The 25,143-nt window shown below is 40.0% G+C and overlaps 1 protein-coding gene across 1 annotated transcript in view; it reads left to right on the plus strand.

The window, feature by feature from the left end:
- tmtc2b (transmembrane O-mannosyltransferase targeting cadherins 2b) overlaps window positions 1-24,816 on the plus strand; it is a 101,248-nt gene extending 76,432 nt beyond the window's left edge. The window contains exons 8-12 of the mRNA XM_034141149.1: window positions 1,744-1,865; window positions 8,412-8,493; window positions 10,390-10,504; window positions 16,597-16,660; window positions 22,506-24,816. Coding sequence (XP_033997040.1) covers window positions 1,744-1,865; window positions 8,412-8,493; window positions 10,390-10,504; window positions 16,597-16,660; window positions 22,506-22,685 — 563 coding nt within the window. The 3' untranslated portion in view covers window positions 22,686-24,816. The remainder of the gene's footprint in view (window positions 1-1,743; window positions 1,866-8,411; window positions 8,494-10,389; window positions 10,505-16,596; window positions 16,661-22,505) is intronic.
- The last annotated feature ends 327 nt before the right edge of the window (window positions 24,817-25,143 follow it).

Here is a 25,143-nt window from a genome sequence, read left to right on the forward strand (position 1 = left end):
GCGCTAATCTCCCACAGACGTCTGCTGCAAGTATTTTAGCCACGTTTAAACACATCAGCTAATGAAGCGGTCGTGTCAAAACAGTCCTGAACAAACGTGATTTTTTTTTAAAAGCTTAATGCCATGGATTGGTGGTAAATATGTGAAATCCAGATAATCCTGTACATGTATTCAACCGAAAATATTCAGTGTAATATTATATTTCAGATTGAAATGATGAATGAAAATGACGAGCTGGATATGGGATGTAAATATTCATATTATTACCATTTACTTGTCTTAATAAAGAGATTACAGACAAGTACAGGGACTCATAAACAGGCGATAAAGATTTTAAACGACAAGAGAAAAAGGTGGGAAAAAAGTAAAGAATACATCATGTGCTTTAACTGGTACAGTATGTAGGTAAAAAACAAAAAATAAGGGTATGATGTGTGTTTATTGTGTGTGATCGGGATAATGTGTGTGTATGTGTGTTCCTTTTATGCTTAAAGAAAGAGAACAAGATGATAAATAATTCAATTAATACAGAAAAACTAATGTAATAAAATCATAGGGGGATCAACGATGACCGTTATATTTTATATTTCGTATCCTCTCATCCATTATTTTGCTCTTTTTGATGTAATCTGTTGACAAGGACATTTTGGGATTATGTAGCAACACTAATATGGATTTCCCGCTCTCCTAATCTGAAACATAAGGCTGTACTGATGCATATCATCTTAAAAATATATTCTCATGTATTGCTTTACATCTCAAGAGGGGGTTTTAAAGCCTGGAGGTTTCCTTTTGTTCACAATAAGAGGAAGTCATATCTTAAATATGAGGTCTTTTACATGCCTGTGTTAGGAGGTTTTTGCAGTAAAAGGAGAAAGTGTGTTTTGAAACCATTCAAAGTTTTGATTAGGCGCGTGACACCTGTTGCTTATCACAGTTTCCTATCAGGGAAGTGATTAGTCCTAATCCTTTTAGAGTTCAAGCTTAGGTCTGCTCTAGCCTAAACAACCCTGACCACTCGTGACATTTAAATAACTGGGATACATTCAATATCTTGCGATGAATATGTCGTAATGTTGATTTTAACTGTGTTGTGTCCAATAACTAGACTATGTTGTCAAATTCTTACAATAATACACATGTTATTGGACGGCTATGAAAGAGAGGGTATTGTTTTTTCAGGTGTGAGCAGTCAGAGGGTCAGATCCTGCGTTGGGGGAGGTATCGGATGATGTTTGACACATCAGGGAGAGGAAGGGAGGGAGTGTGATATAAACTAAGTAATATACTAGTTTGTACAGCACACTGAACCCTGCTTTTAATTGTTCTAAATGAATGAATTTACTGGTTGTGTATGAAATTGTTGCTGTTGTGAAAGACATCAAAAGCAGATCATAAATTGTTTCCGCAGCATGATTGTTGTCTCGAAAACAAAGGGTTACTTCAGAGTTTCCTTGGCTCAGTGAGGGGTGTGAGGCCGGGTTTCGTGCCCCTCCGGATTGAGGTCCGGTCTCACTGCTGCTCTGTCAGGGAAACTCTCATTATTGTTGTATTATTGTTGTATTATTGTTGTATTGTTTTAAGTGTCGGACCCCAGGAAGAGTAGCTTTTGTCAAGAGCGAAAGCTAATGGGGATCCTAAATAAACAGAAACAGAAACTCTCAGCTGAACAATGGGAAGATGTGAGATGTCTTAACCTCTGACTGCCTGACCCCTGACTCGACCCTCGCTCTGCTCTCACAGGAGAGGCCTACATCAGACTGAACAAGCTGACTGATGCTGAGCACTGGTACAGAGAGTCCCTGCGAGCCAAGCCAGACCACATTCCTGCACACCTCACCTACGGAAAACTCCTGGCTATGACGGTAAGATTTCGCTTGTGTGTTATGTTCTTTAACCCTCCTATTGAGTTTGGTCAAATTTCACCCATTTCAACTTTAATATTTCATAATTATATTCTTGTTTTCCTCCTTTTTTTGGAACAAGGCTTCAAACCAGCCATACTTATTTTACGTTTTTACATTTATCTATAAAGGTTCTCTAAACATTGCTACGTCAGTGGTAATCCCTTCCAAATCTGAAGGTAAATGTGGTCTTTGGACAAAAAAATGTTTTACTTTGTGATTAAGAATAGATTGCAAGTTAACGTAATACACTATAGTGTGTTCAAATCGTTGTTTAAAAGTGTTTTATGACAAATATGAAAAAACTTTTAGCCGCCCACTCAAAAGATATCCTTTTTCTTTCACAATACAAAGCTATGGCAAGACTATTTTATTTTGTAAGACCACTTTTTTTTTTAATCCTTAAGAATCCATTGATATTTCTGCACTTCAACTGTTAGGTCTGAATTTTGTTTTCCTGGACCAGTTCTCATTCCCTACCTCTCCCAGTTATTTTTCCTATCCTTATTATTACACTCTTTTTCATCTCCCCTGGCCTTTCCTCAGCTCTCTCCAGCTCTTTACTGGTGGTCGTAATGTCCTCCTGAAGTCTCTACAGTTAATCAATAGTGTGCTGGTGAGAAAGAGGGAAAAGATTGGAAGAGAGTGAGCATGAGTGAACAACGACGGAAGGTTGTCATGATGTGTTTCTCAAGTTGCTCGTCTGCAATGGGGAGGACTTTTGGATAAAAAACCTTCCCCTTTTTTGCTCCTTCTTTGGTTACTAGGTCTTAAAAAAGAGTTAAAGAAAAGCTGCATGCACAACTTTGAACCAACAGCAAAATGGATATCTGGCATTCGGCAAGCTTTCAGTGTTGCTCTGCAAAATAGAGAATTAAAATCTGTGAAAGATGAAAAGAAAGAAATGGACATCTGCCCAGCATTTTCCAGGACAGATAATATCCTCTTAGGGTCACACAGCTGACCTGTGTCCCAATGACCGAAGAACATGCTGTTAATGTGGAAAGGTCTCAGAGGTAGAAGCAGTTTCCAATGGCTCAGGGTTTAAGAGGAGATGGTCATATGGTCGGGTCATGCAGTCATCCGTTACAGATCGTTGCGAGATAATATTTGGAGTAGAGCTGACCAAGCGGAACAATTATAGAGCTGAAAGGGATGGTCAGGAGAAAAATAAACAAATAAGAAGAAGAGTTGCGCAGAAGGTCAAAAAAGGGGTGGAGGCCTTCCCTTCTCTCTCCCACAGTATGGGCCCTAATGGAATAAGGTCAATGTGTTTGCTAGCCTACAGCAGAGTCATCTGGATGTCCTCACAAAGGCTAGAATCTTCCCATCCCTTTTTATTTCCCTTTTGAAAACATCATTATAACATTACAACATTAAAAGATCGATCAGCCAGCATTTCTAACGCTCACAGCAGTTCAGGTGTACAAAAGCCAAAGTGCAAAAATGTTTCAATCATTTGCCAGACTGTTCATTTGCTCGGCTTAATAACATCTGTCACATAACATGGGAAATCAGATTAGAAGATTAACCCAACCCCTATATCTCTAGGATGAATAATAATCTGGAGCAGCGACACAGTTAGCGTAGCATAGCATTATTACAGCTGGAAACAGCTGGCCTTGCTAATTCCAAAGCTAACAAAAAAGGATATACATTTGTGGCTCAAGATTTCATAGCGTATCCTCTGTAAAGTTAATGTTGGATATGTGTACAGTATAAATTAAATTGAGCTTCAGCTCCATACGAGATTGATTTTTATATCCGGAGTCAGACTGATGATCAGCTTAAAGAATATTTCCAGCTAACAACACAGATAAAAGTCACCAAGCTGAAATTCTCTCTGCACATTGGATATCATAAAAACGGAATGCTGTCAGCAATAAGAGTCCACGGGAATAACACAATTCTTTAGAGGGGAATGTTAAGACTTGGTGAAGTGGATTCAGGGAAGAATTCAGTGGGCTGTGAAGAGAAACTCATTTTATTTAAGAACATATTATTGATTTTGGAGGAAAGTAGAGCTCAAACCTGCATGGATGAATCCCTGAAGATCTCTGACCATGTCATGATGGATGGTAGAGGGTTTTGAACCCCTGTGATTCGGAGTGCAAATAAAGCCTTCAGAGGAGGGAACTTCACTGTTTGGACTGAGAGCGTCTTTATCCATCAGAGAAATATTGAAATATTTCTAAAAGTTCCTACTGATGAATATTAAGTAAAGGTATTTTCATAGTAACAGTCCTTTACTTTACCATTTGGTTTGTGGGCTACTCTTTTGTAGCCTAGAAATGGTTCTTTTGGCCTCTTCCATCTGTTTTTTTAAACGTCTACTTCTTGGTTTTTAACTGTTGCCCTCTTGTTTATTTTGGATTCACACATCAGAAGTAAGAGGTTGGACTGAATGCTCCAAAAAACAGATACGTTAAATGTAACAATCATTAACTGAAAAAATACATTTCAATCTAAAAATGTTAAGACAAAAAATATCATGGTACCCAATGTTGACACTTAGGATGTAGCCACCCACTGAAAGCGTCCATTATACTCAAAATCGGACAGTAATTTACAAAAATAAATATGAATGTGACTAGCAATTGAGTCCATTAACTCATTAGAAATATGTTTAGCATTACATATTTTTTCTCATAGGCTTAAAAAAATTGGGACTGTTATTTTTGTAAACACAAAAGATTAAAAAAATACAAGTTAAAGGCACTACTGCTTTCAGGCCTGTAGGTTACGGCTTGGGTACCATGTAATGTATTCTCTCTGTGTGTTAGCTATGGGCTCTGTGCCTTATGACAACAGCTTTTAAGTCTGATCAAAACCAGCGCAGGAAGTTGACCTGCCAACCAGCCCCCTGCTTCTTTCATCCCCTACTTCCGCACTCCCTATGGCACCCCTGTGAGTGATGAAGACGGTTGCGATACTGTCAGGGGTTTTGAGGTTCAGATCCCTGCGGGGGGGAGGTAGAGAGACCGCGAGATAAGGCTTGGCAGCAGGGTCAAAGAGGGGTGAGAGGGGGACACTGGAGCTAGCTGAGATTGTAGCCGAGGAGCACAGAGTGATTTGTGGAATAGGGGAGGACAAAATAGGGGAGGAAGGGAGAGTTAATAACCCAGATCGGTATCATCCCCCCCATTACGCTGACCCCTCCGCACCTCCGCTGACACGCCAGGGGATCAGGATGGGATTCTGCCCTCTGTAGCCTTCACATTGCAGGTCAGAGATGGACACGGCCGCCCTATTGGATTCAGTCATCTACTTGTCATTTCCTCAGCTAATATACAGTACAGGCTCCATTCATAATCACCTCTTCATCCGCGGAGCCAGAGCTACATCTGCAGTTTATCCGATGGTATCAGGAGATTTGAGGTGTGAGGCACGCACCAATAAACTCAGCATGTGTGTGACAAAAGGGAGGGTATTGTATCCACACAGAGAGCTGACATGAATGAGGAGTTTATATATTTAATGGAAATTGTGGTTTGAAGGGTGGTTGGCATTTTGTTATTGACTTCCTTTATTATTTTTGTGTTTTCCGCCCCCTTCGTCAAGCTAGTGGCCCCAAGGTGCTTTCAATTCAACAAAGAGGGAGTGTTGTCATGTAAAGAAATGGGGAAAGGAAGTGACAGCAAACTGTGGGTGGGTTCCATTGATTCTCTTCTTAGAAATACAACTGTGTGCCTTTTATTAGCCCTGAGGTCGCATACAGTAGTTACTTTTTTAGCACAGGTTCCACTTTGGGGGGAAATATCCTTTCCTGCAAACAAACTAAATTAGCCTTTACCATGATACTGTGTCTAACACTTGACTAAGTTTACTTTGATTATCCCTAATCCCAGAAAAAATAACATCACTTTTTTTGAATTGTCAGGGGATTCTAAAAAGCCGATTAGCTGTCTTAATAAAGCATGTATAAGTGTTGGGCTGTACTCTGTGTTTAGTGCCAATACATGTTTTACCTGTAAGGATTAATAATAATAATAATAAATGGTATTAGTAAAGCACCTACAAGAGGCGTAATATAAATAATTGTCTCCTTAGGTTAGCAGCATGATGACATTAGCATTTAGCTCAAAGCATGGCTGTGCCAAAGAGCTGCAAGCATGGCTGTAGACCTAGCCGCTTAAAGACCTGACCCATGATTCTTAACCTATTGAATACATATTTTACTTATCGACTGTGAGTTTGCGAGGCAGATGCTACACATCGGCTAAAGACAAGATCATTTATCCTTGCCTTAGAATTGTTGGTAATTTCTACGCAGAAAAGTGGAGAAGTAGGTAACTCATTTTAATTTGATAATACTTCCGTGGTTGACTTTCCAGAGAAAAGAGATAGAAAATTGAGCATCAGAGATTGTTGCGTTATATAATTTTGATAAAGACATACAGGTGAGCCATAGGCATCGTATTCCAGTATTTGAAGGTGAAAGAGAATGGAGTTGGCTGTTTAAAGGGTTCAACATTAAAGTAATATAACAAGTGGTGTTACAAATGTCCTCTCAAGGGTTTAATAAGAGCTGTAATAACATTTATTTTAAGATGAGAAATCAGAATCGTGTTCCCTTTTTTTCCCTCGCTGCTATATATTTTACTCTGGGCATGGTACAGTATCCATTTAAGTACTTAGACGTGTCATAATGTAAATCCTCCATCCACTCACAAGTGCAACTCAATTTAGTGTGTGAAGACTTCATTCTGAGGTTTAACAAACAGACATGGGTCTGTTATTATAAAACCAGCTGGCCCTCAAACATACACATTCCTACATCTGTGAATAAGAGTATAAAAATACACAGAGAGGATTCTTTGAAGACTGGAACCGGGATCGCTACTTGGACACTATAGACTCCTATAAACATGTACTTAGCTATGGGATGGTTTTCAAGGGGAAACTCCACTCGGATATTTACATTAGAAAATGATGTATTTATTGAATGTACAGCTCACTGAAAATCTATACACTTGACTAAGTATATGTCATTAATGTTACTGATTGGATTGGAGCCCACTCTTCTGTTTGACTAAACTCAAGCAATTTGCTGTATTTCCCAGGGTTTATATACCTTATTTTTTCTGGTTAATGCAATATTTATTTAATTATAATTCATCTTTTATATTTATCTAGGGTTTAAAATGAATATACCTTTGCTTAGATACTGTATGGGTTTGTTCATACATATAATATATGTATAACGTAAAATATATAGAGAATAATTCAGCAAATAAACTAGGCTAGTTTGATGGTGCACATATATATAGACACATACCATATATATGTAATCCTTCTTAGAAACATATACAAATACATACATACTGTATCAGTACATATCTAAACACAAACACAATTGCATATTCATCTTTCAATTTCATTTTGAGCCTTATTTTCAATCAAAGTATTCCACTGTTTCAAATATTATTTGTCTTAATTTCTAATTCCATAGATTTTTATTTTCATAGATTTATATTTTCCATTTCAAGAATAATATTTACATTTGACTTCCAGTCGTTGAATAAAAGTAAAGCCATATTATAGGTCTCATAATTTCAATTTGAAGCCACGAAAACATTTCTGATGTTCAGCTAGTAATATCCACAACTATCATGTCTGATGATTTAGTTTTAACCTAAAGCCTTTATAGACTTGGCACAAGTCCAATTTAATCATTTATGTTTTATTCATGCAGAGGTAAATATGTTGGCGAAACGCACACTAATGACTGCATAGTTAATGCTAAAACATCAGGCTTTACAGATGAGTACACATTGTTAATTGTTGATCAGATGGCATCTGGGGCCCATCGGAGAGCAGGGACGTGTCCAAGTCCCAGCTGGCACACTATTGGCCAGCTGCACTGTTCACTTTGAGCTGTGATTGGTTACGTGTCACAGTCTAAAGGAGCTGAGGGAGTTCAGAAAGTCCACAGGGCTTCAGTGATGCTTACCCTCAGAGAATGGATTTTTCCATCTCTCAAAAGCCTGGAACAACACACAGATTAAAAACCTCTGTGTGTGTGCCCTCCAGCTCTGTGTTTGTGTGAACCTAAGGATCCCTAAAGATGTATGACAGCCTTCACCGTTGTTGTCCCTCTCCTCTCTTTTCCCCCCTCTCGCTTCGATTCCACCCGCTGCTCTCAGTCTTGTTTCACAGCAGCCAGGCCACACACACCGGCAGGCTGTGGTTATCCTCTGGAAGTGTAATGTGCACAGATAAAAGTGTGTAATGAACAAGCCTTTGACCCGCTTGGTCTGCTGTGCCAAGCATGACAGTGTGTACTCTGACAGGAGGACACATGAGCTTAAAAGAATAACACTCGCGGTCGATGTGTTTCGTGTCAATTTATTAAGATTTATGGTTTAAGTAGGTCTGTGGTTTGGAGAGGGACATTGGGTATACACAAAGGTATTTTGGCTGTTGAGTTCTTGCGGTATTTTTATAATGAGTAGTTTTGAGGAGCAGTTGAAAAAATAATGACAGTGTTTAATCCGTCTCTCTCAGGGCCAGAAAACAGAAGCGGAGAGGTACTTCCTGAAGGCCATCCAACTCGATCCCACAAAAGGCAACTGCTACATGCATTATGGTAAGCACAGATTCATTTACTACTTTGATTTGACATATCCTGCCATTATTCTTACATTCTCAAATATTATATTCTTCAAATTAACACATGCACGTGTGAGCACAAAGGCAGGAACTTCCACACCTTGGCTTGTTGTTGTTCAGACAACAGTGTTTTGTGATACACCTTCCCATAATCAGCTACAGTGTCAGGTGGAGGATAGCAACAAATTAAGATCATGACAATTACGGCGTCTCTATTGTCTTCCATTATTTACATGTAACTCATGGCACTGTAACCTTTCAGATCCAATCACTGCCACAGTGAGGTTGTGTTGGAATGAGCTGATAAGTTAAATACTTACTTAATTTTAAAGTCTTTTAAACCTAACCTGTCTAAAACAGGATTTTATGATGAAGTGATGTGTCAGCTCGACATCAATACACCGGATCAATGGTGGGTTTTTGCATTTTCGTAAACGTGTATAAGTTGTCAGCTTTAAAGGTTAAGAACGAAAATGAGATGATCTGTATTGATCCACATAAAGAAAGTGTCATTGCAGAGGCAAAGAACAGGATATAGATGGACATTTCCTCTTGGCTGAGGCTCAAGGAGTATCTCTCACAAAATGTTTTACTGCGAGCTGGGTGCTAGTGATTTACAGCTTTATACATTAAACAGTGTAGTACAATAAAAACACGAAAAAAGGATGTTTACCATTAGAGCTGGCCAATCAATTGTTGTCAGTTATTTCGAATGAATGGTTAAGGACTATGTTTGAAAATGAAAATCACATTTTAAGTTTAACTAAGGTAAACAGAACAACCACAACCTCCATGATCTTGATCCACATAGTTAATAGTAAAACGTATAAAAGTAAAATAGTAGATACATAATACATTTTCTCCAGAGGCATTATTTGTTTATATTGAAATAAGTAAAGTTTGTTGAAAGTTAATAATGTATTTTTGTTCTGTAGGCAAAGTTTGTTGTTTAGAAAGAAAATCGATTAATATTGTAAATCAATTTTGATGTGAACAAAAACTGGAATTACATTTTCTAGCCTATTTAGCCATTTATGTAGTGTTGGAAATGTGTAATTTAACTATTTTAACACTCATTTGTTTCTGATAGTTACCATATGTAATTGACCAGAAACAAACTAAACAAGTCAAAGCTCAAGTTTCCCACATACCTGGAACTGGTTCTTCTACAAAGATAGATCTTGCAATACTCTTAAAAAGTCACACTGTGACATTTACATGTATTAAAGGAATATAGCATGACACTGCCATTTATTGATGCAGAGACCGTCTTTCCCGTATTACCCGTAGTTGTGCTTTGATTTATCATAAACCCCCATAACAGCGCAGGTGTTTGTAACCTGGAGCTGTTTTACACTAAGTCTCCCTTTACATCTGTTCCTCACCTCAGGCCTGGACTCACGGCTTCAATTTCATCCACGGTTATTAAGGAAAATATGCTAAGGTTCACATAGTGGTTTAGCATCCTGGTACAGTAGTGGGGCTAAGCTAAGTCAACAGGGTATTAATTCCTCTTTAAACCTGGCCCTTACCAAGGGGTCCACCTTCGGTTCACGGCCTTGTCAGGCTCCAACAACTCCAACTCCAGCCGCACCCGTAATAAGACGCGAACCTTCCGCGAGGAACATTTCCATCTTAAGGAAACCGATCCATCAAGGTCGGTTAGTCTGAACAAATGGGTCTGAGAGATGGCCAGAGAGCGGTGGTGTGTTGCGCTCATATCTTGTGTTTCAGCGTATTATTTCAGGGGCAGACCAGGCTGTCCCTCTCTTAGGGCCAAAGGCAACACTAGCAGACTGTGTATCCCTCTGAGCCTCTGTGGGGATCCCTCAGTGTTTTAACAGCGCTGCCGTTCTCTCTCCTGCCCTGCCAGGTCAGTTTTTGTTGGAAGAGTCTCGGCTCCTGGAAGCGGCGGAGATGGCAGAGAAAGCCGCGCGCCTGGACAGCGGCGAGTTTGATGTGGTCTTCAGTGCGGCCCATATGCTCAGGTGAGTGTTTGATGGGAATTACTTTCTGTTAGGATCCTGCACATACACAGAGACACAGTATGTATATAATTCAAGGAAGAGATGGGTGGGCCTTGGTTTTCCACGGCTGAGTAGAAAGGAGGCTGTGTATGAGAGAGGGAGGTCTACTGTCTGCACGGTTTATCCAGGGCTTACACTACTCCACAGCCAGTGTGATTTACTTGGCTGGACTTTGTAATCCTCTTTTCTTGCTGCACTGCCAGCCTGAGAGCTGCTGGTTTGCCTTTGCGTGCTCTGCAGCTATGTGTCTTCATATGCTCTCTCTATAACCCCCTCTCTCTCTCTCTCTGCCTGTCCTGGCTCATACTTGAAAGTCTGTTTCCAAATTAGTGCAAGGTTCAGATGATGAGCTTGAGCGCTAAATCTTTAGCAGCCCACAAGCTGTTGTGTTTCTGAACTCAAGCCATGATTGGAAATGTGTAAATACTGTCATGTGCCAACTTACAGTATGCTGCCCCACTGACTGAATAAACCTACCAAATGATACAGTAGGACTCAGTTTAGAGATTCCCTTTTTAAAACACATCAAGAGCAGTTCTTTCAACTTTCGTTCTTGCCGAGAGTGAGGGGGAGAAACTAGATACCATTCTCATGAAGCCAAAGCCAGGGGCCGGTTAGCTTAAACCGCATTTCTACTGCATGGTACGGCTCAGCTCTACTTCACTCAAATCTTTTGGTTTTTCATTAGAAACAGTTGTGGACAGTACCTGGTGCTTTTTGTGGTACTTCCTGTTCCAAGCGAGCTAAATCAACACTAGAAGGTAGAATCAAAAACACTGCAGAGCACTGATTGGTCAGAGAGACTTGTCAATACTGCAACATGGGACGTTTCTCTGTTTCGTAGAGGATGAGAGGACATTGTACCAAAAGGCAAATTGATTACACATACTGTAGAAAATTAAAGGGGGCTGTATTATGATTTGTGGGGTTTCCCTTTCCTGTAATGTGTTATACAGGTTTTTGGGAAGAAATGACAAGCAACCAAGTCAGAGAAACTGCTTTCGTTAGCCTCTTATTGGCTCTGTAATTCCAAGTCAGTTAAATCCAGAGTTTCTGACTGCAACAATATTGCCCCATGCCCTAAGATGTCTAATGGCGCATTTCCACCATGGCGCGGAGCGCGGTTTAAGCGTGCCGTGTCGTGCCGGGCCCGTTTTTGGTTGCGTTTCCACTATGCCTAGTTCCGGCCCGGGGCTACTTTTTCACCTTTTTTCTGGCCCGACAAAATTGTGGTTCTATCGGGGCCAACAAACAGGGCTGAGTCGGGCTGAGTATGCTAAACTAGAGAGAGAATCGCTGGCAAGGGGGCTACAACTACAACAAGATGAACATATTTGACCGTGATTTAATTGTAATACACGTTTCAAAATGATGCCGAAGTAACAACATACTGATACCGGTTAGTAAAAACCATGAATTAATGCTTTGACAAGTCTGCAGACAGACGGCAGGCGAAAAACCTTTTAAAATGCGTGTTTTCTAAATGGAGATCGGCTAAGCTAACGCAGTATATGCTCCGACCGTCCACACTCACAACAACGTCCTATACAGACATAAATAAACCAGCGACTGTATTCACCATGACACAGACAGTCTGTGGTTTGTACTTGTTTAACTTTTGTCTAGTTTCTGAACAGATATGAGGAGCTGTGAGCTCTGAGTGCTAACAGCTAACAGCTGATGTTTTTTTTCTGGGGTGCTCATTGAAGATGACGTCACGGCTCCGCCTACACTGCGTTACGGCCCGTCCACACAGCGGCGTGCGTTGAAAGCTTCACCATTCACTTTGAATGGGGTGACGTCACTTTTCGCCGAACTGCATTGTGGGAAGCGAAGCGGAGCTTTGCTGGCGTGGCTCGCTGCAAAAGTTGAGCGATGTTCAACTTTTGAAGCCTCGGCAGAAGCGTCAGCCAATCGAATCATATGCCAGTACAAGCTCTAGCCAATCAAACCGCTGCTTGTGTGTCAGGGGCGGGAGATTCGTGTGATTGGTTGTTGGTCGAGTTTCACAGCGGCAAGCTTCAACGCACGCCGCTGTGTGGACGGGCCGTTACTATAGATACTACCCCAGTTCCTAAACTGTAATGGAAGCGCAGCATTAAAGTGAGCCGGGCCTAACAAGGCCTAACAAGGCCTAACAAAACCGTACTAAGTCGAGCGAGGCCTGCAGTGGAAATGCGCCATAACTGTTCATGAAAGACCCTTCATTCATGTCCTGAGTCACCAAAGTTTGAAACTGCATTACTCTATAGCAGAACGTTGCTCCATAGCTCTATGTAAGAGTTTCGTAGGACCTACTGTATGTAAGACCCAGCTGCTTTATAGCTCTTCACCACACCAGTCCCATCACGCAAGATCTTCACCACCAGCAGCTTTCAGCATTGAGAGTCTCTTCCAGGGTCTGGACCCCTGGCAGCTAAAAAGAGCTTCAAGCTGTGCTCCGCTGAACTGTTCTCCGCCTGCTTGGCATGGGGTCCCACTTCTCCACAGCTCATGTTCTTTATGTGTTTGTCTTGGACGCTGACGTGGAAAGGCCCTCGGTTGGTGAGGATACAAGTGAATCTACACGGGGGAAGGAAGAGATTAAAAGGAGGGCCAGACACTCAGACAGGCAAATGTCTTTTATTGCCCCCATGGGCCCTTGGTTTTTTTGTCAGTTTTGTTTCCCAACTAATAATTATCTTCTGCCTTCTTTGAAAAATGTGCCTCTTGACAAAAAATCTCATTCAAAGCCAAAAATGACATTGAAACATTATGCAGTAAAGATGTTAATTCTGCATCTTCACAGAGAGCGAGGGGGAAATGAATCCCTTAAGGAAACACTCATAGTTCACCTCATAGATTAATATTCAAACCATGTGTCTTATACAATAACATAATACATAATACTTTGTGTATTACTAACATGTCATGATGTTAGGTATGCCAATTTGTGCATAGTTGGCTGTTCTTATTCCAAAATCAAATAAATTGGTTTAAATTGTTAACCAATAATGGTAATAGGAGCGGTTTATTGGTAGCAGGTTACATTAGATTTACTGCACATACAGTACAACCCTTAGGGAAGATGTCTGTGTTTAGTGTAGCATTCTTACCCAGAAATAAATGTACTTCTGTGCTGGAGACAGATGGGACGGCTGTGGTTTGAGCACAGATTTCTGGCTGTTGCTGAAAACGCAATTTGTTCATTCAGTCATTAGTATCCAACAATGTCACGCTTATGAGCAATACTGTCAGTGCTGTGATTTGTCCCTGTCTGGGGTTTATGAACCATCCAGACAACAAGATGTCAGGGTAAAAAGATCAGCGGTTGAGTTGCTGATTTGAAAAATGCTGGAGATTTTTTTCCTGGGGGATTTGGTTTTTTCATTCCTACTCCAATTTCCCATCCTTGTCTTTATTCTTGTGCTCTTGGAGCCTTACACTGACTGTTCTTCGGGTTTCAAATGAAGCAGTGGTTTACATACTTGGCCTCCTTTGTCTTCTGCCCTCACAGAACCCGCAGTCAGACAGCAGTATGAGGTCGCGCTGCCTCTTGTGTGGCAGCTCTCCAGTTCTCCTCTAATGATGTTTACAAATGTGATAATGATATTATATTATTAGATTTTTGCTTTTTTTTCTACTCTGAAGATTATGCTTTCTAAATATTATGCTGGCAAGCATACAGTTGTGGTTGGATGTGGAACCACCATTTATAATCTTAGGACAAATTCAGAAACTCAAGTCTGTGTCTGGGTCGCCTTTGGAATGTAAAATGTTTTTCTTGGAATAGATCAGGAAGAATTCAGTTGTACTTATGTAATTAAACAGCAGTGGCATTTTCTTCTTGTTTTTCTGAAGTATGCAACATGATTCCATATAGGATAAGTCCTTAAGGATCTAAATTACACCAAATAAATTGTGTTTTAGTCATGACAGCATGACATAATAATATATGCATAATTCACATCTTCTCTTTTCTGAGATGAATGTATTTGTATGCATGGTCCTTGTTGAAATAAATACATAATACTCGGACTATGGCAGTGTTGGTTGGTCCACCACTTAGGTCACAGACTGAAATATCGAAACAACTATCAGATAAATAACTGCTGAATCCTATTGGCTTTGGTGAGCTCCTGGTTCAGGTCCCACATTGATTTGATATGGTTTTGAGTGAACTGTTTCAACAACAAAAACCTTTAATCAGTCTCAACTGAGCTTTTTATTTAGCGCTAAGTAGCTTGGCTTAGCATGCAACACACTAAGCCTATAGATGGCAAACCTGGTAAATAGTATACCTGCTAAAAAATCTGCATGTTAGCATTTCCTTTTGAGCATGTTAGCATGTACCTGATGTTGTTCCTGAAAACTTGGAGGTCTGAGTTTTTCCCATTTGAAATGTCTAACTCCAAGCTTTTCAACCGCAAGACGCGAAATGACAGTATCAAACTGATGTTTATTGTCAACTGTACACACAATCAAACTTTTTGGGACTTTGACATAACATTTTCCCCAATACATTTTGTGCAGAGAAGATAACTTTCACATAGTGTTTACTCTAATCAGCTACCTACAATTGGCGACATATTTTGACATATTTCGACTATACACATGTAGAACGTGTTTTTACTATATGGTCGTATTTTAAGAAAAAAGAAAAAAGAAATACAGGCAAATACACTTTATGTTGCCTTTTAAGTTAATGGTTTGATGTCTTCCTCTGTTGTGTGACTTCAGATGTTGGATATGTCCACGTTCAGAGTTGTCTGGAACGAATCATTAGTCATACCGAGCTGTTCATGGCTTTAGACTTCAGGTTTTGTTTTTCTCCTCACTTACCAATAACTTTGATTTCTTGGGTAAGGATAAATGCCCATTACTGGTTTAGCAATTAGTTGTAAATGTCTGTTTCTAGGGTCACCCTTGACTCCTGGTTGACTGAAAATATACGTTTGAAATAAGACCCCAAAAAGATTGTTTCCAGGCTACATTCAAGCTATAAAAACCTAACCATGCTGGATGTAACTGAAAAAGAGTAATCGCCTCCTCATTGATCAGTGAAGAATAACAAAAGGTAGAATAAGTAGAAGTAAACGTTAAAACACAAAAGTAGGTTTATTTTTAACCAAACATAAATACTATATGTTTAGTTAGGCCACCAGTCTTGTAATCCTAAAGAAAAAAACTGCCTTTTATCTGGAGCCATATGGATGATGATCCCTTAATAGACCGCGACAGCCTAAATGAAACTGTGGTTCCAACAGCCTGGCTTCCTTTGATCATGACGACTTAAGGGGCTCCACAGCCAGCCGCTGTTGACTCTGTCCTTGACTTTGTCAGAGTTAAATAGTTTGCAATTGTTACCATCAGTGAGAAGCATGCAGCTGTAGACCATAAAGGTGATGTCTGAGATAACAAAGTATTAAACACAGGAAAGGCCTTGTTGTGACAGAGGAGCCACAGGTTTTTGTTTAACAGTAGGCCGAGCAGGGGATTATGAAAAGCATAATATAGGACATCCTGTCTTGACTGCAGGTTTTATGTCCTCGGGAACGATGTATTTCTGGTTCCAGGGACTCATGCCGATAAGCCATCTGTCTATAATACCTTTTTGTCGCAGTGTGGCATATGCAGCACATTGTGGTGCATCTGCTCTATCTACTCTGCTGTCCTGGTTGTTATTATAATTTGATTAAATGACTTCCACGCTGTTTGCCTTCCTTTAGAGTCACAGCATCCATCCAGCAAGTCAAATCTCAATCCAGCCTTGGTTTGTTGATGAGTTTTCTTCAAGTACCCATTAAGCCAAATGTCCTGACCTCAAGTTCCAATTAAATCAGAAAGTGCTGGCTGTGCACTCTTCAGCACAGATGTTATCAAGTGAAAGATGCTATCGTTCGAGAAACCTATAGTCGATTGGATCGGCTTTTCCAATTCCTCACGCTCTTCCCTCCTGTTATTTTCTCAGTGACCCATGAGTGCCAGTAAACATGCCGGGGTTCAAGGCCTCATCCGAAGCCAGGAGCAATAAAGATGAGTAATGACCGCCTCTCTCTGTTTTCCCTTCGCAGACAAGCCAGCCTAAACGAGGCAGCCGAGAAGTATTACGGACAAGCAGCGAGCCTGAGACCCAACGTGAGTACAACCACAACTAGCTAATCATCCCCATTACTTTTCCCTGATTGACAGTGTGCAATCACAGTCTGGGTGGCTTTCCAATATCACGACTGCCCGGTCTGCCTTGTCACAACGGCCTTCATTGTCAGTGGGTCCCAGAAAAATGAGGGCTAGGTTTTCACTAAGTTCAGAGGTTTGTTTGTATAGCATCCATCACTGGCTTCAAAGGACAGGACAGGGTAAGTAGATTGAAAAGAATAATGATAACAACACTCTGTCAGGGGACTGTGACATCTTGAAAATGAATGGGGTTCAGTCTTTGAGAGCTTTGGCAGGAGGGGTAGAGTTGTTTAAGTGAGAGCCACGTAGGGAGAAAAATATGTTTTCCATGTGGTCACCCTGTTTGTTCCTGCGTCTTGATTAGAAGGAATCATTTCAGGATTAATTATCAAAATATATCTGGACACTGTTATACAGACAATAAAGTTTGGTTCTGCTAGCACACAAGCTCCAGTATAATATATACAAACACTGACTAACAAAAACTTGTGTATAACAAAAGGATAATATGTAGGATTTACACAGAAACCATGAAACTGAGCTGTGTGTTTTCAGTTCCAATGTGGAGTTCAACTTTTTTCAATTTTTTAAATCGAATTAAGCCCAGATGTAGGGAGCATATTGTTTTTCTGTTGCCCGCTTTTCTGTAAGGGTCATAGCAGTCAATGGGCGAGAGGCAGGGTAAACTTAGGTCACCAATCTGGGCTTACACTATTGCTGGACACACAGACAGTGGGCGTTATTGCGAGGAGCGCCCCTCCCCCTAATATACTTTTATAAAAATAAACTGAGGATCTTTGTGTTCCTTAAAGTTCTTTACAGAGCCAGATCCATGTCATTTCTACATGTCATCGTATAAAACACGCATTCGATGTCCACATCTAAACACAGAGGCCCTTTTTTTCGCTCCTACTTGGTCCCTCTTGCTTGGATGCCTTTTGCCATTCGTATTGCTTACAGCTGAGGCGCAATTATAATTTAGCATCTTCATCCATCTTTCTTACCATTACCCTTTGTTCTCTCCGATGCGACTTGACTTAAGCCATGTACCCTGTCCATCTTCATTTGTCATGTCATGCATTACTGCGGCTTTAGTCTTCACTCTCCAAAGGCACTGGTGTTTTATATTAAGCACATATGTTTGCTCTCTCATAGTAAGAGAGGACAATTCCCTCCATTGAAAGGGTTTAGTCCCTTAGCCCTACAATTCCTTCTATCTAGACGAGCTAAATCCCAGAGGAAGTCTGCTTTTCTTTGTCGTTCTCTGCACCCTATGACATCCGCCCTTCTCCCATTCCATTTGGATATTCTTAACCTAAATGCCAATGTAAAGTCATTATGGTCAGGTCATTCCACAACCTCGCCTCCCTTTTTACTCTCCCAGCCTTTAAAGCATATGTTGCTTTACGGTCTAGGCTAATATGCTCCACATCTGGCCAGGCCTCTGCTGCTTCATGCCAGTTTTAGGAAGGGTACTCAGGCAGAGAGGTTGCAGAGCAGCAGGAAATGAGGAAAAAATGAAAGCTTTAGACAAGTGAACATTTTGCAGAGTGCTGCAAGTGTGGCAAGGGTGAGGAAGAATGCAAGAGGAGGGTTATAAATCACAAAAGTCTTGGATATATGAAATAGGGGAGAAAGGTGGGAGCCTATAGGGAGAGTGGAAGTTGGAAACTTAACTCGGGAATTGATAAGTCCTGCATGGGCCGAGAAGAAAATATATTTTGAGCTTCACTAAGGGGAAAAGCAGTAGATTTTCTACAAAGGATTGTGGTAACACATACCTACCAACATCTCATCAATATGAAACCTACTATATTCTGGACAGACTGTTTTGGCAACAACAACAAAAAAGGGAAAATGTGTGCTCCCCATGGTCCTTTCCATCACAATTAAAAATGTCAATTCATTTTATTATGTGCAAACACTTTTACTATGTTGTTGTCACCTAAAATACATAATAGTAAAAGCTTGAATCGTCATTGCGTTTTCCCCCCATGGCAAGCAAGATATTAGTTGACCTATAGCATACTTTCATTTATTCTGAGTCATAAGACTGACATCTTAGAAAGTGACTGAGGCCAAGGGCGTGATTTCCACTTGAAGTGTCAGCGGAGGCATGTTCCCCTGAATTCAAATTGATTTATAAACTAAAACAACCCTCAACTTTGTTCTCTTACAGTACTGTCCAACCGCCAAATCCAGATAGGGAAAAACTGAATTTAAAAATGTCAACTTAGAGGCAGTTAATTGCGCTCACAGCACGGACGCTTACAAGCAGTAGCGAGTGGTTTTCAGACTTCCTTTGCCCTGGATTTGGCATCTCAGGCAAATTGCAAGCTGTCCTACCTTCCTGGTTATTGTTTGGGCCAAATGCAGCCTGTGTGAATTACTGCAGACATTTGGCAGCCTGGAAATATTCCACCAACTCCTCTACATTGTGGGTAAAAAAAACAAATGTGCTTTATAAATATTTATACTAAAAAGACTTCAAAATGAAAGATAATGCAGTAAAAGACAGAGCTCCTCAAAATATATAAATCAGTTATTGAGTTCCAAGGTAGTTTACATTTTCTATTTTCTGTCCAACATTTTTTAAATAATGTAATATTATATCAATATATTAATATTTATACAAAATAAATCAAAACAAATATAGACTGAGGAATGCGTTGTTATATTAAGACTATTTTTTAATCTTAATGTATTATGATCAACAATAAATGAATCACGACTTCTGACCCCAAACCTGCGCCCTTGATTGAGGTTTTGGAATAATTGCAATTCACTCGATCCTCACCAACACCACAAAATGGCCTTAACACCAATTTGCACATATACACCTACTTTTCACCTACATCTTGTGGGTACAGTCTCTGTGTGTGGCCCCTTCACTGTCACTTTCAACCATGTCCATATGTATAAACAGTTATATACGTTGGCTAGCTGTATTCTGTGTGGTTAAAATCCCCTTACTTGCAAATTGATCCCCCTGCTTTATTTTGTGGTTTGACCTTCAAACGGTGGGTCAAACAGAAGGTAATTTACTGCGCAAACAGCCTCAGAATTACCCCGACCATTAAAGTCAAGAGCTCTGGCTGCTCCTCTGGACATTAATTGTTGCACAGAGAGAAACTGGTGTTTTGCTATAAGGATTAATGTAATTACACAATATAAAGCGAGTGTAGGGAATTGGTATCTGCTAACTTTAATGGTGCATATTTGCAGTCAGTAAGCAGCCGCAGAAGTGTTGGTCATGCCTTTATTTTGGCCAAGGCATGTGAAGCATGTTTTATATGTGTAGTGGGGAAAAGTGGCTCCTCTCTAAGGAGAAACAGAATGATTACAGAGTCTCTTTGATTTATTCACCAATGTAATTCTCCCTATGAGAAAAGTTATGCTATTGGACATATTGTTCCCATTGAAATTCTCATGCATGGAGCATCACTCATCCAAGCTTGACACTGGAAAAACAGAGAGATGTTTTGAGAGTTTTGTGAGACAAGAGTTGAGTGGAGGGCAGTTCACACAACCTACAGTGCGGACAGGGAAAGATAAATGGCCATACAATCTCAGACTGTGTTTGGTAACCTATCTGAAAGGAATTCTCAATACATGGATAACTTAACCATTGATATGCAGAATCTAAGCTTGAACTCACCATGATATACGTGCTCTTAGGGATCTAAAACGTGTTTACCTTCAAATGACCAGCCGTGGTTGTTTGTCGTGAGGATTGCATTTCCTTGTTTTTGCAAAAAAACATGATTTGAATTGTTCAAATATGTTAGTAGTTTATTCATCATATATTGATTTGTAAAGATAAAAACATGACTAGTAGTCTCTGAATATGTATTTATCAGTCAAGCAGTTGCATTGTTTTACTTTTTTCTAAAATGTGTTTTTTCCATGCTAGCAACTTTTGGTTCACATCGAAATATCTCAGCAATTATTGGAGTGATTGCCACGATATTCTTTTCAAATATTCATAGTCCTCAGAGGATACATCCTACGAACTTTGGTGATCTCCTTACTTTTTCCAAGTGCCAATACAAGGTTTACACTTGTCTGTTTTAGTTAAATGTCTTGATGGCAATAGAATGCCATGAAATGAAGCTTTGTAGTAACCATTAACTTTCTGTAGTGCCCCTAAGGCTAAACATGTCCAGCTCCTCTTTGAAACTTGTAATGTATGGGTAGGCACAACATTTGGTACGATGTTTCCTAATGACTCTACTGATCCCTTGACTTGTTATCTAGCTCCAGACGTTGAATGTCTTGACAACTATTAAATGGGTTGCCATCACATCTGGTACACTAATACAAGCTCCAATCATTTTGTTAGTCCTTTCACTTTTCTGCCTGTTGCCTCATCAGATTAAATGGTTTAATTTGGCCTTTTTATAAATGACCTGCCCAACTAACAACAGTCATGTTGAACATGTTGAAATGGTCATCGAGAGATTACCATTACTCTCTCAGCACAGTACAGCTACAGTATAGAGTCTTGTCAGGAAGCCATGACGGTTTTACTGCAGCACTGCTGTTGTTGTGAATGGTTCACATTGCAACGCATTTCTCAGAACATACCACAGATTTCTCAGAACATTTATAGAAAAGCACTATTCTCTCATTCAAGAGCGTTTCTCTTGGAATTACTCTTGATAAGTTAAAGGCCAAGAGAATAAATGAAGGTTTAGGCTTGTGGTATAGTAAATGTCAAGATGCTATAATCATGTGCCGTTCCATGTGACAGAGATGTACTCTATGGGGGGATCATTTTATGAGAGAAAGTCACAAACACTGCAATAAAAGCACATGATTGGCCATTTAAACTAAGCCTGTTTTATTTGAACATTCCTTGTTTCCTAGGAAAGCAATCACTAAAATCACAATAGTCTCGAGCAGTAAAACAGTAGCTTTGCTACGGAATTAGACATCTTTTCCACACTTCTAACTAAAATGGAGATCAGATGTGGCCCCTCCCTTGGCTTGGATCCTTCACAGTCTCACCGTGATTGCACCCTGGACACTCTTCCTGTACTTATGTCCTCATGACTCACCCGCCCGTCGCACTGCCCCTTGGCACCACTGGTTATTTACAGTATATTCATCTCGGCCCACTTCAAAGTACTTGTTGGTCCTGGTGACATCTGTGGCCACAGACAAGACACAGTGGCACGCAAGTTATGGTAACCAAACTCCAAACACGGCACCACAGTCTGTGCGATCAGACAAACAGGACCAAATAACGTGCTAGGGTCTGCTCTATAGCGTCACAGGATGACCAATCATTCTTTTAGGGTGATTTCAAAGGAAAACAATAACTGTTTATTCTATAACTTCATGGAGTCATCCACTGTGTCATCTTCCTTGTTTTCATTTAATAAGATTTACATTTGAAACTGTTTAAAGAAGTAACATCTGTTTAATGTTTGTCTGTTAGGATCCCAGTGCCCAGACAACAATTAATTGTATATTAAACAATTCTGGTCATATAAAATTCCCTGTTGAGCTATGTATAGCCACAAAGTGTGATTAGTTAGTCTTAATTAGTATTATTCACCTCATCAACTCAAAGCCTCTGATATTAAATGCAAATGTCAACTCTAAACAGACAATTAGTGATGATTCAATTCCAGTCAGCTTACTCTTGCTATGTCTTAGCAGCTGACTCACTGTGTTTATAGTAACTGAACCTATGTCTCAATAACATGGAAGGTGTCCTGGAAACCAAAAGTGTAACTTTGGAACAAAGCTTTAGGCTACTCTTTTGTGTCCTAAAATGACTTATTTTTGGTTTCAGTATCCTGCTGCCTTGATGAACCTGGGGGCGATCCTCCACCTCAACGGAAAGCTGCAACAGGCTGAAGCCAATTACCTCCGAGCACTTGAACTGAAACCGGATGACACCATCACCCAGTCCAACTTGCGTAAGCTGTGGAACATAATGGAGAAACAAGGCCTGAGGACCATGAGCCCCTGAGCTCCCTCTGCCAGCCCACCTGCCATCTGTACGCCAGACCTGGGGGAAAGGACAGCCTACATGATCCTTATTCGCTCTGTTCATCCAGGAAAGACAGAATAGACTCAGGGAGGAAGTTGGCTCAGAGAGGCCATGACTGTGGCGCCCAGCCCTCCTAATAACTCCTGAGCTCTGCGTACACCTCAGGCCAGCAGCTCTCCTCAGAAGCATTGCTCACAGTTTGGCCGGCAATACATGGTGTTTGGACTCTAGAACTTTCTCAAATTGAGTTCTTTCACAGGAACCACGTGTGTGTTTGTTTGTTTTTTCTTATACTTTATAACCAGAGCACTTGAACTTGAAGTTAAAGTAGGTACATCCTTCAACATTTGTGATGAATAAGGTTTTTTTTAAATAACCAGTTGCAGTTTAAAGGGCTGGGAATATTGTCTCAAAGCAGTGTGAGATAACTTAACAATCTCAGCACACTGCTTTTACCATCTATATTTAAATAAAGAATTTAGATACCATCCAAATTCACCAAATTAAGTCACAAAAAACAAAAATTCCATCCTCAATTGGTTATAAGTTTCTCTTGAAGATATTAAAGTAGCACAATCACTCCAAACCATTTGTTGAGGATGTCCTATTATTTGGCGAAAAACTTGAAAAAGGGATTTTTATTTCTTAGCCATTGCAGCACAACGATAGCCTTGCAAAACCTCACAAAGGCTGGACTTTGTCAAATACAGTACTGTATGTTTTGGCAGGAAAAGTCAAAAGCAAAGGAATTGGGACTCCTTTCAAATTGTAATGCCTTAATGAATAAAAAAAGGTTTGAATCTCCTCTAGCATTAAGTAGCATTCGGTGGCATTTTTAATTCTACTGCTTATTCTTCTGTACTGGCAAGGGAGCCAAGTTAGAATGCTAACTTGTTTGATGACAGCAGTAAGAAGCTAGGAGTGGAAATAACAAAGAGGTTTTAGGTAAATGTATAACCACACGCCTGAAACTGTTTCCGGTGTGCAGAGCTGAAACTGAATTAAAGTTCTTCTAACCAAATACAAAAGCAATGCCGGTGCAAACCTTCATTGAGAGATTCATCATAGAACAATGCACATTTCACATCTGACGAAATCTTTTAACGCCTATGTTTTTGTTGGAATAAAACGAATTACATTGTGTTTTGTATAAATGAATCCTAATATATTCCTGCATTGTGTACAGTATACAGAAAATCCTGCAGCAAAAAAAGTAGCCAAACATAAAGTGGAAGTTCGGAATCTGAGCAAGATTGGTTGGTTACATGAAGTATTTCCCATTTTTTCAAAACTCAGTCTTAAGGTCTCCTTTTGTATATATTCTGTGTAATTAACATCTATTTGTTTGTTTGTTTATCAGCATACATCAAGTGAAACGGCACCTTGCGGAAAGTAAGACTATGTACAGTATTTGTGATTATTTGTTTGTTATTGGCCACACACCTCAAGAAATATCTGTGTCCTCAGTTTATACATAGTAAGTTATTGCTTTGTGTTACCTTAGCAACAGAACCAGCTGGCACTGTGTTTTTTTACATGTAAAAGGAAGATAGCAGATGTGACGTTTGTGATTTATTGATTGGGTAAAAGTTCCAATTACAGTTGAGTGACTCGTTATTGGTGGATACAAATAACACCTAGATGTATGTGTTACATAAATGTCACTTACAGTCACAACGGTGTCAACACTGCTCTGTAATTGACTGATGGTCACTAGTGATATGTTTATGAAGATAATCACGATTCACACTCATTCCCCCCCCCACACCTCACATATCCTTTAGTCAAAGAGCTCACTCAGTCCTCCTGTGTATATAAAGTGTTTATGAACAGCTGCTTGAGTGAAGATGTTAAGGGGGAAAAAGGAAAAAATGTCACTCTGTGTCTCTGCTCAGGGATCTCAAGCGGTGGGTTATTGCAGAAACTTGTTCACAGAGCGTTTACTAAATTAAAGATTTATTTTTGAAAGATGTCGTATTTGTATAAATTATCGAGATTTGTAGCCTTTTCCTCCTTTTTGTAATATAAAGATGAACAATGTGCCAGAATAGACTTTTTCCTTCACAATGTTGCTTTTTTTCCACAATAAATGTATGGTGTTCTGCTTTTGTTTTGATTCCTGTGCAGCTTCTTTTTTTTCCAAGTAGATGTAGGTTTACATTTCAGATTAATGTATGTACTTCAAGTGGAACTTTAACATCCACCGCCTCTCCAGTAACACACATTCCCTTCACACTCTGTAGCAGCGTCTACACCATACGGTAAATCAGATGTCCTTTGTATTCATGTGGGATAGCAGACTTAATGGGGTGGTCTTGCATGCTGTGGAACAGGTTTTACAGGGCATTTAAAGTTACCCCCTGCACATTTGCAAAAAATGTGTCATAAAATCAACTCATATGGATCTCCTTCTCTTTGATCCTTGAACAACAAAGAA

The sequence above is a fragment of the Trematomus bernacchii genome, unplaced genomic scaffold, assembly GCF_902827165.1.
Source record: "Trematomus bernacchii unplaced genomic scaffold, fTreBer1.1, whole genome shotgun sequence".
NCBI lineage: Eukaryota > Metazoa > Chordata > Actinopteri > Perciformes > Nototheniidae > Trematomus > Trematomus bernacchii.